The 12,951-nt window shown below is 37.6% G+C and overlaps 2 protein-coding genes across 2 annotated transcripts; both read right to left on the minus strand.

Annotated features, from left to right (window-relative positions):
• Nucleotides 1-358: 358 nt before the first annotated feature.
• Nucleotides 359-1,294, minus strand: LOC142106651 (olfactory receptor 5V1-like). The gene has a single exon (XM_075189645.1). The coding sequence runs from the start codon at nucleotides 1,292-1,294 to the stop codon at nucleotides 359-361; it is 936 nt and encodes a 311-aa protein (XP_075045746.1).
• A 10,546-nt stretch (nucleotides 1,295-11,840) lies between these two features.
• LOC142106652 (olfactory receptor 5V1-like) lies at nucleotides 11,841-12,941 on the minus strand. Its single transcript, XM_075189646.1, has one exon. It carries the CDS (start codon nucleotides 12,771-12,773, stop codon nucleotides 11,841-11,843), a length of 933 nt encoding a protein of 310 aa, XP_075045747.1. The 5' UTR covers nucleotides 12,774-12,941.
• Between the last annotated feature and the right edge of the window lie 10 nt (nucleotides 12,942-12,951).

Genomic DNA, 12,951 nt, shown 5'->3' on the forward strand with positions numbered 1-12,951 from the left:
TGGAAAATCATTCATGTTTTTTTAAGTTTAATAAAAAATGCCTAAGTTCCTCCATACTTTGAGAGAAAGCATAAATAAATGTGTGTCTTACAAAAATAAAACAAAAAAATATAACCAAACTAACTTTTCGTTGTAGAATAGGAGAAACAGAAGCTGTATGCTGATAGCATTGCTGCCGAAAATTGGACAAAAATGTAAACTAACAATGGAGGAGAAAACTAATAAAGGCCAATTGAAAAAAATACTTACTTGATCGTTATCTATCAGCGCATCTTAAGACCCTGTGATAGGTCCACTATGATTGCAAAGATTAAGTATAGAGGCAGACTTTCCCTTTGAGCAATAGATACGATAATTCTCATAAACATTTTGTTAGTCGAAACAATACATTTATGATACCTGATTTTACTTCTGTGTTTCTTAGACTATATATGAAAGGGTTTAAGAGTGGAGCAATAACTGTATACATTAAAGAGACCGCTCTGTCTTGCTCCATTCCATAACTTGACTTGGGTCTAAAATACATAAAAATGACAGAACCATAAAATATAGTAATGACTATTACGTGAGAAGTGCAGGTTGAGAAAGTTTTCTTCCTCCCAGAAGTTGAACGGATCTGGAGAATAGTTGAGATGATCCGAATGTAAGAAATCGTTGTTAGTATGAATGAAGAAATAACAACACAGCCGCCAACCACAAATATAACAAGTTCATTGGTCCAGGTGTCTTTACATGACAGCTCTAGAACTGGTGGAACGTCACAGAAGAAATGGTTTATTTGGTTAGATCCACAAAATGGTAAAGAAAACGTGAAGGCTGTGTGTATTAAAGCATTTAGCGCACCAGCAAGCCATGACGCCACTACATGTTCAATGCAAACAATTTTATTCATTATGATAGTATATAATAGGGGGTGACAGATGGCGTTATACCGATCGTACGCCATAGCTGCTAGAATACAGCACTCGGTTCCACCCAACAGTAAGATACAATATATTTGTGTAGCACAACCATAGTAAGAGATCACTTTATGTTCTGATAACAAACCTGACAACATGTTGGGAACTGTAGAGGTGACATAAAATATTTCCAGAAAGGAGAAATTAGCAAGGTAGAAATACATAGGGGTGTGAAGCCTTGGACTTAGCGTGTATGTGATGATTATAGACACATTTCCGCCCACAGTAACAATATAAATACAAAGAAATAATGGAAAAAGCAAAAGTTGTAGAGCATGTAAATTGGAGAATCCCAGAAGAATAAATTCTGTTGGAATGGTCTGATTTACATTCATGTTAGAAAATAATTCTGCTAAACTGGAAAATTTAGAACAAGAAAAACAGATGGTACTATGAGTATACTGCATTTCTGAGTCCAATTTTAAAATTGTACCATTCAGAGTTTTTTCTGGTTATTTATAGATTATTGTAATATGTCTGATACGTTAATCATGTTTTTGTGTCAACAAAAGCTGCAGTTCTTTCAATAACTACCAAATGACACAGCACTGGGGTCATGAGTTCAATTCCCGACCATGGCCTTATCTATGTGGAGTTTGCATGTTCTCCCCGTGTTTGCGTGGGTTTCCTCCGGGTGCTCCTATTTCCTCCCACACTCCAAAAACCTGCTAGAAAGTTAATTGGCTGCTATCAAAATTGACCCTAGCTTCTCACTCTCTCTGTCTGTCTGTCTGTCTGTGTCTATATTAGGGAATTTAGACTGTAAGCCCAATGGGGCAGGGACTGATGTGAATGAGTTCTCTGTACAGCGCTGCGGAATCAGTGGCGCTATATAAATAAATGGTGATGATGATGATATGACTAAAGGCAAACTTATACACTGGTCTGCACACACCACGGTGTAATACTGGTGCTATGTGTGTGATAAAATGTCCTGCACAAATGTAGAATAAAGCTGGGAGTCTTATACATATCTTTGGGGCATAAGTTTTCAGTACTAAAAAAAAATTGTCTCCAGCAGGTCTTACACCTCTGCGCTTGGCTTTGTGCTGTAAATTGCTATCTTTTGGGAGGGGCAAATGATTGATCTAGATCCGGGTGGGGAGGAGTATTGATATGATGTGTATATTTGTAAGCACTCTAAGAATTGCAATTATTAAACATTGTTATATGCATGTGGCATTTAAATAATCTACAGGACAAACTTCAGCATGATGTAGAGTTGTATTGTAAGTGCATTGATGCATTTTGGTGCAGAATTGGTACACTGCATGTGTGCATGAACTGCATCCGTATTTAGCAATATTTTGCAGCCTCTTGCACTTTGATAGATGGATCAGTGACATTAACAGGCAAGTACAGTACTGTACGGGTGTGCACACGCAGAGATATGTCTTATTCTGAGTTACACGAACACTGAAATTTGTTGAATGATGAGATGCAAATTTTGCACCTACATAAACCTGGTAGATGATAATGATGATGATGATTAGTATATCTTTGTTCTGGATACTTCTATATGTTAGATTTAAGGCTGCACTTATCTTAAGACCAGAAATACAGACGTGGAAATTGTGCAGACGTAACTTTGATCATACACAAATGCTGCATATTTTCATTTAATTCTAAATCAGGTAGGTCCTTGGTGTCTATTTTATGGGTTATTGTCCATTTGTGCTTTACATTTATTAACTAACCCTCAACTACATCAAATTTAAATAAAATCTGCAGCCTCGTGTTTTGCAATAAAATCAATGTCTTAAGTAGGTCTGACAATAAAGGGGGTATTCAATTGACCGCAAGATTTTTTTTAAGACCGCGTTACGTCATTTTAACATTTTCAAGCGCGATTCAATTCCATTTTTAACGCTCCGGGTTTTTTTTTAACAAACGGTCCTCTCGCGTTACAGTAGGAGGTCTATTGAAAGTATAGGGTGTGCGAGAGGCAGGCGCGTTAAACAGGCCAATATGCTGTTTTTTCTCGCACCTCTTTGGGGTGTTATAAAAATAAAAAAACCTCTGAAAACTATTTGAAATCATATAATAATGAGAAAAAAAAAAGATAAACTATGTTTATCACTAATGCCTAACATGTAAAAGTTGATTTTCTTTCAAAATATAATGAAATAAAAAAAACATAAAAAAATAAAAATCACTAATTAATATATTTATGTATGTTTTTGGTACAAATATGTTTGTACTAATGTGTTTTAACATGCTATAGATGATTCTATAGTAAAAAAAATAGTTAAATAAAAAAATATGCTAATGAAGGTACTGTAATGTAAATATTATCAACTAGAATCATTGTGTAATGCAATAAAATGTATGAAAATGTATGCCAGTCCTTTTTTGTGTGTTATACATGATCGCGTCAAAACTCCCCTTCACTCCCCTAAAAACTCACAAACACAATGATTAACACGCAGGGGCAGCGTTCCCTCTTTTCCAATTGAATTGCACGAGTTTTCACGCTGCGTTAACTAGAAACGGTCGCTATAGCAGTTAAAAACCCGCGGGTGTTTTTTGGTTTTTTTTAACGTGGCGTGAAAAAAAAAAACTCGCGGTCAATTGAATACCCCCTAAGTGACTCTAAAATCTGTAATAACATAACTGACTTAGATATGTCTACAAGTAAAAGAAAAATGCATAAAGTTTTAAGCTTGATACATAGAAATAAATAGAACCTATAGCAAGTACGAGACTATAAATAACTTACTGTATATTTTAAGACATTAATATTATTTGTACAGGAACTGAATACCCCAATATCCTGAAGGACTTTTCAGTATCTTTGTAACATTTAAGCTGTGTATATATGGTCAATTGAAAGAACAGACAATTGATTCACAGATACAAATAATTTTCTTGTCTCTTTACAAAGATCAGGAGCCATTTAGGTAGCAAAATGTTTGTTGTATTGGCTGTGTGTTGTTAAATAATTACAATTTGTTCTGAAGTGTAAATCAAAAAGCTCATACAGGCTGGAGTCAATAGCATTTCATGGCTATATAATGGTTTGTAAATCACTAGAGACTAATCTCTGGTGTAACTAAAATGATGTTGCTCTGCTATGTTAGAATAAAAATAGCCTACATATGATTATAGTTTGTAAACTTCACAAAAACAACTATAAACCTTTCAAAGTAAACCTTTTAGTAAGTGCAGTGCAAAATGTTCTAATATACCTGTCTTTATGTTGAGTAGTACTTGTGCACAAAAGAGTATTTACAACAGACGAAGTAGAATTCAGGGGCAAGCAGAAGATTTTAAATAAGGGATTACAAATGTAAAAAGTATAGTAGAATGGAAGCTATCACATGGGAGAACACTTAGGGCTAGATTTACTAAGCTGCGGGTTTGAAAAAGTGGGGATGTTGCCTATAGCAACCAATCAGATTCTAGCTTTCATTTTGTAGAAGGTACTTAATAAATGAAAGCTAGAATCTGATTGGTTGCTATAGGCAACAACCCCACTTTTTCAAACCCGCAGCTTAGTAAATCTAGCCCTTAGTTTGCATGGGTGCAATTCTACACTTAATTTTGTAAAAGGCCATTTCATAGTTTGATATATGACATGTGGTATTGTATTATACTTACACTGTCCTATATAGACTACTGTCATGGCCGAATGTTTTTGGAGCATGATGTAAATATCGTTTTTCACAAAGTTTGCTGTTTCAGTGTTTTTAGACATTTTTGTCATATGTTGCTATGGTATACTGAAGTAAAGTTACAAGCATTTCATAAATGTCAAAGGCTTTTGTTGACAATTGCATTAAGTTTATGCAAAGAGTCAATTTTTACAGTGTTGACCCTTCTTTTTGAAGACCTCTGCAATTCGCCCTGGCGTGCTGTCAATCAACTTCTGGGCCACATACTGACTGATGGCCCCCCATTCTTACCTAATCAATGCTTAGAGTTTGTTAGAATTTGTGGGGGGGGGGGGGGTTTGTCCACCCGCCTCTTGAGGATTGACCACAAGTTTTCAAAGGGATTAAGTTCTGGGGAGTTTCCTTACTATGGACCCAAAATTTCTATGTTTTGATCCTCAAACCACTTAGTTATCACTTTTGCCTCATGGCAAGGTGCTCCATCATACTGGAAAAAGGCATTGTTCATCACCAAACTGTTCTTGGATGGTTGGAGAAGTTTCTCTTGGACAATGTTTTGGTACCATTCTTTATTCATGGCTGTGTTCTTAGGCAAAATTATGAGTGATCCTATTCCCTTGGCTGAGAAGCAACCTCACAAATGAATGATCTCAGGATACTTTACTGTTGGCATGACACAGGACTGATGGTAGCGCTCACCTTTCCGTCTCCGTACAAGCGTATTTCCAGATGCAATCATTCTGAAAGGGAATTCATCAGAGGAAATGACTTTACCCCAGTCCTCAGCAGTCCAATCCCTGTACCTTTTGCAGAATATCAGTCTGTCCCTGATGGTTTTCCTGGAGAGAAGTAGCTTCTTTGTTGGCCTTCTTGACACCAGGCCATCCTCCAAAAATCTTGGCCTCACTGTGTGTGCAGATGCACTCACACCTGCCTGCTGCCATTCCTGAGCAAGCTCTGACTGGTGGTGCCCCGATCCCACAGCTGAATCAATTTTAGGAGTCCTGGCAATTGCTGGACATTCTTGGGCGCCCTGAAGCCTTCTTAACAACTATTGAACCTTTCTCCTTGAAGTTCTTGATAATACGACAAATGGTTGATTTAGATGCTGTCATAAACATAGGGAACTTACAGTTATTTATAAGGGATGAATCATTACTGCAGTGTAAATATGTTATAGCAAATGAATCCATTAATAATTTCACCTACTAAAGTGTAAAATGTGAAGACAAAGTCTGATGTAAATGTATTTGATGGCTTTGCACATTCCAGTATGAGAAGATAGGAGTGTCAACTGTGGCAGCTTCAAAGAGCTCTTGCTGTGAGATATATCCTGACACAAGTTAGTTTTTGGACTCCTAACTAGACTTTGTGCAGCCGGTCGCAGCTGGACATCCTTGCAGCCCAAGGCAGCATTTTGAAGGCCTATACAGGTATATAGATATATGAGCTTCAAAGGAAAATGTCTTCATAACTCATATTTTAGGGGATCCGGGTGATACTCTATACTGAGGAACAGAAATCACACCAGGGTTGTGAAAGACAGGCTCGGTGGTATCCGGAAACAGATAAAATCACATATCTTTGGAAAAGGTGTATCACATTGTCAAAATTTCATTATGTTTGGTATCAAAAGATGGACAGAGTCATAGGGGATTTATTAATGATAAAATTGGATCTGTGTGACGCTCCACAGAAAAGTTAGGTAACATAGTAGAATTGGTTAGTAAATCAAACAACATGCAAATAGGTGATTGAAAAAAGTGTCACAGGTCACAACCCCCTGGGGGTAGAAAAAAGTGTGGACGTGTCTTTAAAAAACTGAGACCAGATACAGGAAAGGGTCAGACTTTGGAAAATCAATTCACATTGATAAGCTGTCCATCTTCCTTGCCAATTTCCCATGGCACAGAGTATGCAATTCATGTAAGTGACACTCTGAAGGTAACCCCTTTTATTTGAAACTATTTTGCTTGTGTATGTCAAGCAATTGTTTATTCATTATTTTTTTTTTTAGATCTGTATGCCCTGTACTTTTGTATATTAAATCTATAATTTAATATGTGGCGTCATTGATACTCTAACAATCCATTAGCCTATTGAGAAGAATATAGCTTGACCAATTTAACCCTTTGAATACCAGTGTATGATTTCTTGCTACATTTGCTTAACAAGCTGTGTGTGCTTGCATTTACATTTCTGTAACAGTCTGGAGGTGTGAAGAGTTAACCCTGTGCTTGCTAGTGTGGGTTTTGTTAGTCTGTGGATAGCTAGAAGTCTTGTGTGCCAGTGTGGGACAGTATATTGGGGTCCTATTGCCCGTATTCAATAGGTGGTGGAAAACCTGAAGTGTATGAGGTGTGAGCGTTGTTTAGGGGTGATTCAGTAGGTCTATAACCTGTGTAAAGAGAGACTGTGGGCTGGAATCATGTGACTTCATACAGCAAACACCCCCAAAATCACGGCAGCTGGGAGCGAGTTCGTGACAGATGCAATCTTACTAGCAGCAATATCCTTGCCTGTGAAGCCCTTTTTGTACAAAGCAATGATGACTGCATGTGTTTCCTTGCAGGTAACCATGGATAACAGAGGAAGAACAGTGGTTTCAAGCACCACCCTCCTTTTAAAGCTTCCAGTCTTTTATTCTAACTCCATCAGCATAACAGAGTGATCTCCAGCCGTGTCCTCATCAACACTCTCACCTGTTAACGAGAGCATCCCTGACCTGATATCAGCTGGTCATTTTGTGGCAGGGCTGAAATGCAGTGGAAATGTTGTTTTTGGGATAAAGTTCAGTGTCATGGCAAAGAGGGACTTTGAAATTAATTGCAATTCATCTGATCACTCTTCATGACATTCTGGAGTATATGCAAATTGCCATCATAACAACTGTGGCAGCAGACTTTGTGAAAAAATAATATTTGTGTCATTCTCAAAACTTTTGGCCATGATTGTACAAACTACATTCTACAGTAAATTAACTGTTTGAATGGAAGTGCTCTGCATCGCTACTTGTTGGTCATAAGTGGTATTGCTGTTTTATTCTGTTATCTTTCCTTTGTTAGCATCCATTGAATAATATTTCTTGACAATTCCTGGTACCTATATCTGGCAAAAACATTACAGTATACATAAAATTGTTCAAGATTGTGCAGGAAAATGACACTAAAGATTTTTTTAAGTCAGCGCTAGCTACAAAGTTAAAAATGCAATAATAGTCAATGTATTTGAAAATAAAATAATAGATGCATACTCATATTTACTTTGCCAGTGCCCTAGCCTTTTTAGTAGTAGTGGCAATGGCGCAAAACAAGGGTCAATTAGTAGGCAGTATCAGGGAACGACAGCTGGGAATATCAGTGCAGCTGTATTAGATTTGCTAATAAAATAATACAACATTCACTATGTATATTTTAATCTTTTGGAGAACTACAGGTTCCAGCAAGCTCTGTCTGCTGCGTCATTCTAGTACACAATCTCCAGCATTCTTTCACAGTGGATAATTCTTCTTTGGTTCTTCAAGCAATCAGTGGCTGCCAGTTCTTACTAGGTCTTGTTATGTGGTTACTTATTTCAGTGAGAGTTTTTTAAAAAATATTTATTATTATATTTTTTGTAGTGTGTGGTAGTCATCATTATCATCATCATCATCAAGTTGATGATGATTGCTGCCTTTACTTTACTTCAGCCGCATCAAGATACTCTCAGGGAATATTATATTGACTTGGAAATAAACATGCATCTCAAAATACACTTGTAGGTCCTCAGTTTTGCAGGCATAATTTTACATTACATTCGGGCTGATTGCAGCCTACTCTAAATCAGGCACAGTGTACTAAATTATTTTTTTAATATTGGGTTGGTTATGGACAGGTTTATAAGATATTATTTTTTTAAACTTCTATGAGATTATTTATCTAGGGGATTATGTCTAATTTATTTGTTAAATGTGCATTTGTTTTAAAGCAAAAATAAATATATTTCTCTTTTTCAGAATATATATATATATATATATATATATATATATATATATATATATATATATAATATTTTTTTTATATATATATATATTCATATATACATTAGAAAATAATGGAAAATGCAGAGGGGCAGATTCAATTCAGCCACGTTAGTATAGGACTAACGCGGCACTAATTATATTATCGTTGATATGGCAATTTGAACCCAGATTTTTGCATGTGGCCCCGAGGGCTGTGAGCAAAATTCTGCGTTAAAATTACCGTACTACCAGTAATACTGTGCACTTTTACCTTAGTAATGGTAATAGCGCGCAGTCCGCGATATTCCTAGAATAACACGGCTGAATTTAACCAGCCCCAGAGAATGCAAAAAAAAATTATGATAATTTATTCCATAAACCGTAGCGACGTTACGAGACCTGAATGGTCTCTTGAAAAATATTGGTCTTGTGAAAAATTTGCCTCACTCAGAATTTGGCCAGGAAATTTTACATGATACGCTACTGGAATTTAGCCTTAAATGTTCCCAGTCCTGTCCCAATGACACCACATAGCAAACTATTGACTTTTATTCATACCAGATCTATTCATAAACTGTAAACTGTGCAAAATAAAAGATTATGGGGATTTTGCAGATTCCTAGTGAATGGATTAGGAGTAGGTGATGGGACCACTTTGAGATGTTATTTCATGTAGAGCATCTGTATGAATATAATCCCATACTCATATCTGAAATTTATTAAATGAAACCTCACTAAGGTTATGGTGTTAACATGATAATCCAGGGGTGTAACTGTAAATATCTGGACCTTATAGCAAGATGAGACCCCTCCATACACCATCATAATGTTGTACTCACCACAATGTCACCGTATCTAATAGGGCAGAATACTAATTTCAATAACAACAATCTGGTGCATTAGTCTGAATTTTATATACAGTAATTTTACCCACAATATTTTCCAATTGGATCAATTTGCAACATGCTATATTTGTACTTTAAGACATTTTATCTCAAGGGTATGTCTCATAGCAGTCACATTGCAATGGCTATAGTTACACCCTTGTGTATATCACCAATTTGAAAATCCAAGCAGGATCTCGGAAGCTGAATAATTGTATAGAGGTAGAAGTATCTCAGACGTTAAGGGCATTATTTGTGTAATATTTACACAGATAGATTTTCTGGGACTCGTGGCTTTTTGCGACATTGAACAATATAATTTTGACTGCTGCTTTTGATTGTGTTTTCTATTATTTTTTAACAATTTCCTCTTAACTGAAATATATCAAATAAAATGTACACCTATTGTTGTTTCATTGACATGGTTGCCAGTGTGAAAATATGCCTTATTTCATGAGTTAACATAACAGATTTCTGTAAATATGCGATAATCAGTACTTGTCTCTGTAAGAAATTATGTAGCTGCCTAAGGGATTATGCTTAATCAGATATATTATCATACATAAAATTTGTGAAATAGAAACACCTGCACTTCTTTGAATTAATAAAATGTGTACAAGTGAATAAAATCATAATAAAAATTAATATCTGTTAGTCAAGTGTTGAGCTGAATGTATTTTATTTGATTGCTCGCAAAAATGTGTTTCCTGGTAGAATAAAATCAATATTCCAGATAAAGTGAGAATAATCATAGCCCTGTTCATTTAGAAATCAAGTGCATAGCAGAGAGGGCATACACACCAACATAGATCAGAGAGCAGAGAGGGCATATGCACCAGCATAGATCAGAGAGCAGAGAGGGCATATGCACCAGCATAGATCAGAGAGCAGAGAGGGCATACACACCAGCATAGATTAGAGAGCAGAGAGGGCATACACACCAGCATAGAATAGAGATCACAGAGAGCATACACACCAGCATAGATCAGAGAGCACAGAGGGCATTCACACCAGCATAGATCAGAGAGCAGAGTGGGCATACACACCAGCATAGATCAGAGATCACAGAGGGCATACACACCAGCATAGATCAGAGAGCACAGAGGGCATAGATCAGAGAGCACAGAGGGTATACACACCAGCATAGATCAGAGAGCACAGAGGGCATAGATCAGAGAGCACAGAGGGTATACACACCAGCATAGATCAGAGAGCACAGAGGGCATACACACCAGCACTGATCAGAGAGCAGAGAGGGCATACACACCAGCATAGATCAGAGAGCAGAGAGGGCATACACACCAGCACAGATCAGAGAGCAGAGAGGGCATACACACCAGCATAGATCAGAGAGCAGAGAGGGCATACACACCAGCATAGATCAGAGAGCAGAGAGGGCATACACACCAGCATAGATCAGAGAGCACAGAGGCCATACACACCAGCATAGATCAGAGAGCACAGAGGACATACACACCAGCATAGATCAGAGAGCACAGAGGACATACACACCGGCACAGATCAGAGAGCAAAGATGACATACACACCAGCATAGATCAGAGAGCAGAGAGGGCATACACACCAGCATAGATCAGAGAGCAGAGAGGGCATACACACACCAGCACAGATCAGAGAGCAGAGAGGGCATACACACCAGCATAGATCAGAGAGCAGAGAGGGCATACACACCAGCATAGATCAGAGAGCAGAGAGGGCATACACACCAGCATAGATCAGTGAGCAGAGAGGGCATACACACCAGCATAGATCAGAGAGCAGAGAGAGCATACACACCAGCACAGATCAGAGAGCAGAGAGGGCATACACACCAGCATAGATCAGTGAGCAGAGAGGGCATACACACCAGCATAGATCAGAGAGCACAGAGGCCATACACACCAGCATAGATCAGAGAGCACAGAGGACATACACACCAGCATAGATCAGAGAGCACAGAGGACATACACACCGGCACAGATCAGAGAGCAAAGATGACATACACACCAGCATAGATCAGAGAGCAGAGAGGGCATACACACCAGCATAGATCAGAGAGCAGAGAGGGCATACACACCAGCACAGATCAGAGAGCAGAGAGGGCATACACACCAGCATAGATCAGAGAACAGAGAGGGCATACACACCAGCATAGATCAGAGAACAGAGAGGATATACACACCGGCACAGATCAGAGAGCAAAGATGACATACACACCAGCATAGATTTAGAAAGCAAGTTAAAAGACATTCTCCAAACCCTAATGATATTGCATGAACTAGGTTTTGACCTAGTTGCAGGCTGTGCTTGTGATCTATATAAGTGTAGTCACACCATATTCCTATAAAATATTTTTATTTATTTGTACATGTATTTATAATAATAATTACAATTTAATTAAGTGATGCAATATCCTTCTCATAGCTGATTTCATTTCACTATTTCTCAGACTGTACACAAAAGGGTTTAACATTGGTGCAACAACGGTATACATGACAGAGACCATTCTTTCCTGAGCCATGCCGTAACTGGATTTGGGTCTAAAATACATAATTATTCCAGATCCGTAAAATATAGTAACGACTATTAAGTGAGAAGTGCAGGTTGAAAACGCTTTCTTCCTACCGGAAGTTGAATGGATCTGGAGAATTGTTGAGATGATCTGAATGTAGGAAAACATTATTAATATAAATGAACCGATAGTGGCGGATCCACCGATGAGTAAAACAAGAAGCTCATTGGTCCAGGTGTTTGTACAGGACAGTTCAAAAACAGGTCGCGCATCACAAAAGAAATGGTTAATTTTATTGCCACAGAAATGCAAAGAGAAAGTGAGGACAGTGTGTATGAGAGAATTTACTGCCCCAATAATCCACGAGCCAGTGATAAGCACTCTGCCTACTAGTTTGTTCATAATGATGAAGTATAGAAGAGGATGACATATCGCGCTATATCGATCATAAGCCATGGCTGCAAGTATATAGCACTCTTTTCCAGCAAGCAACCAAACGCAGTACATCTGTACAGCACAGCCAGTCACAGAGATTGTTTTATGTTCTGATAGGGTGTTTGATAACATATTGGGAACAGTGGCTGAGATATAACATATATCCAGAAAGAAGAAGTTGGCTAGAAAAAAGTACATCGGGGTGTGTAGATTCGGACTGAACCTATAGGCAAGAATTATATATACATTTCCATTCACTGTAATTATATAGATGCACAAAAAGATCAAGAAAATAAATACTTGGAGTTCCTTTATCTCAGAGAGTCCTACTAGAATAAATTCTGATATAGCTGTAAGGTTGTGTCCATTCATTTTGGAATTTGTTATTTGTAGATAAAAGAGAAATCAGAATTGATTTATTGCAGGTTTAAATATAGGTTGTAAATTAGGTTATGGTCTTTTCTTTTTAGAGATAAGCAAAACAGTTTTTAGTGTCTACATATATTAGTGTTTCATCCAAGCCTAATCAGTACAAGGAAGTCACACTAAA

This window comes from Mixophyes fleayi, chromosome 11 (genome assembly GCF_038048845.1).
Source record: "Mixophyes fleayi isolate aMixFle1 chromosome 11, aMixFle1.hap1, whole genome shotgun sequence".
NCBI lineage: Eukaryota > Metazoa > Chordata > Amphibia > Anura > Limnodynastidae > Mixophyes > Mixophyes fleayi.

Coding starts and splice junctions, on each gene's coding strand:
- LOC142106651 (XM_075189645.1), bottom strand. CDS start 1,294: ATGAATGTAAATCAGACCATTCCAACAGAATTTATTCTTCTGGGATTC.
- LOC142106652 (XM_075189646.1), bottom strand. CDS start 12,773: ATGAATGGACACAACCTTACAGCTATATCAGAATTTATTCTAGTAGGA.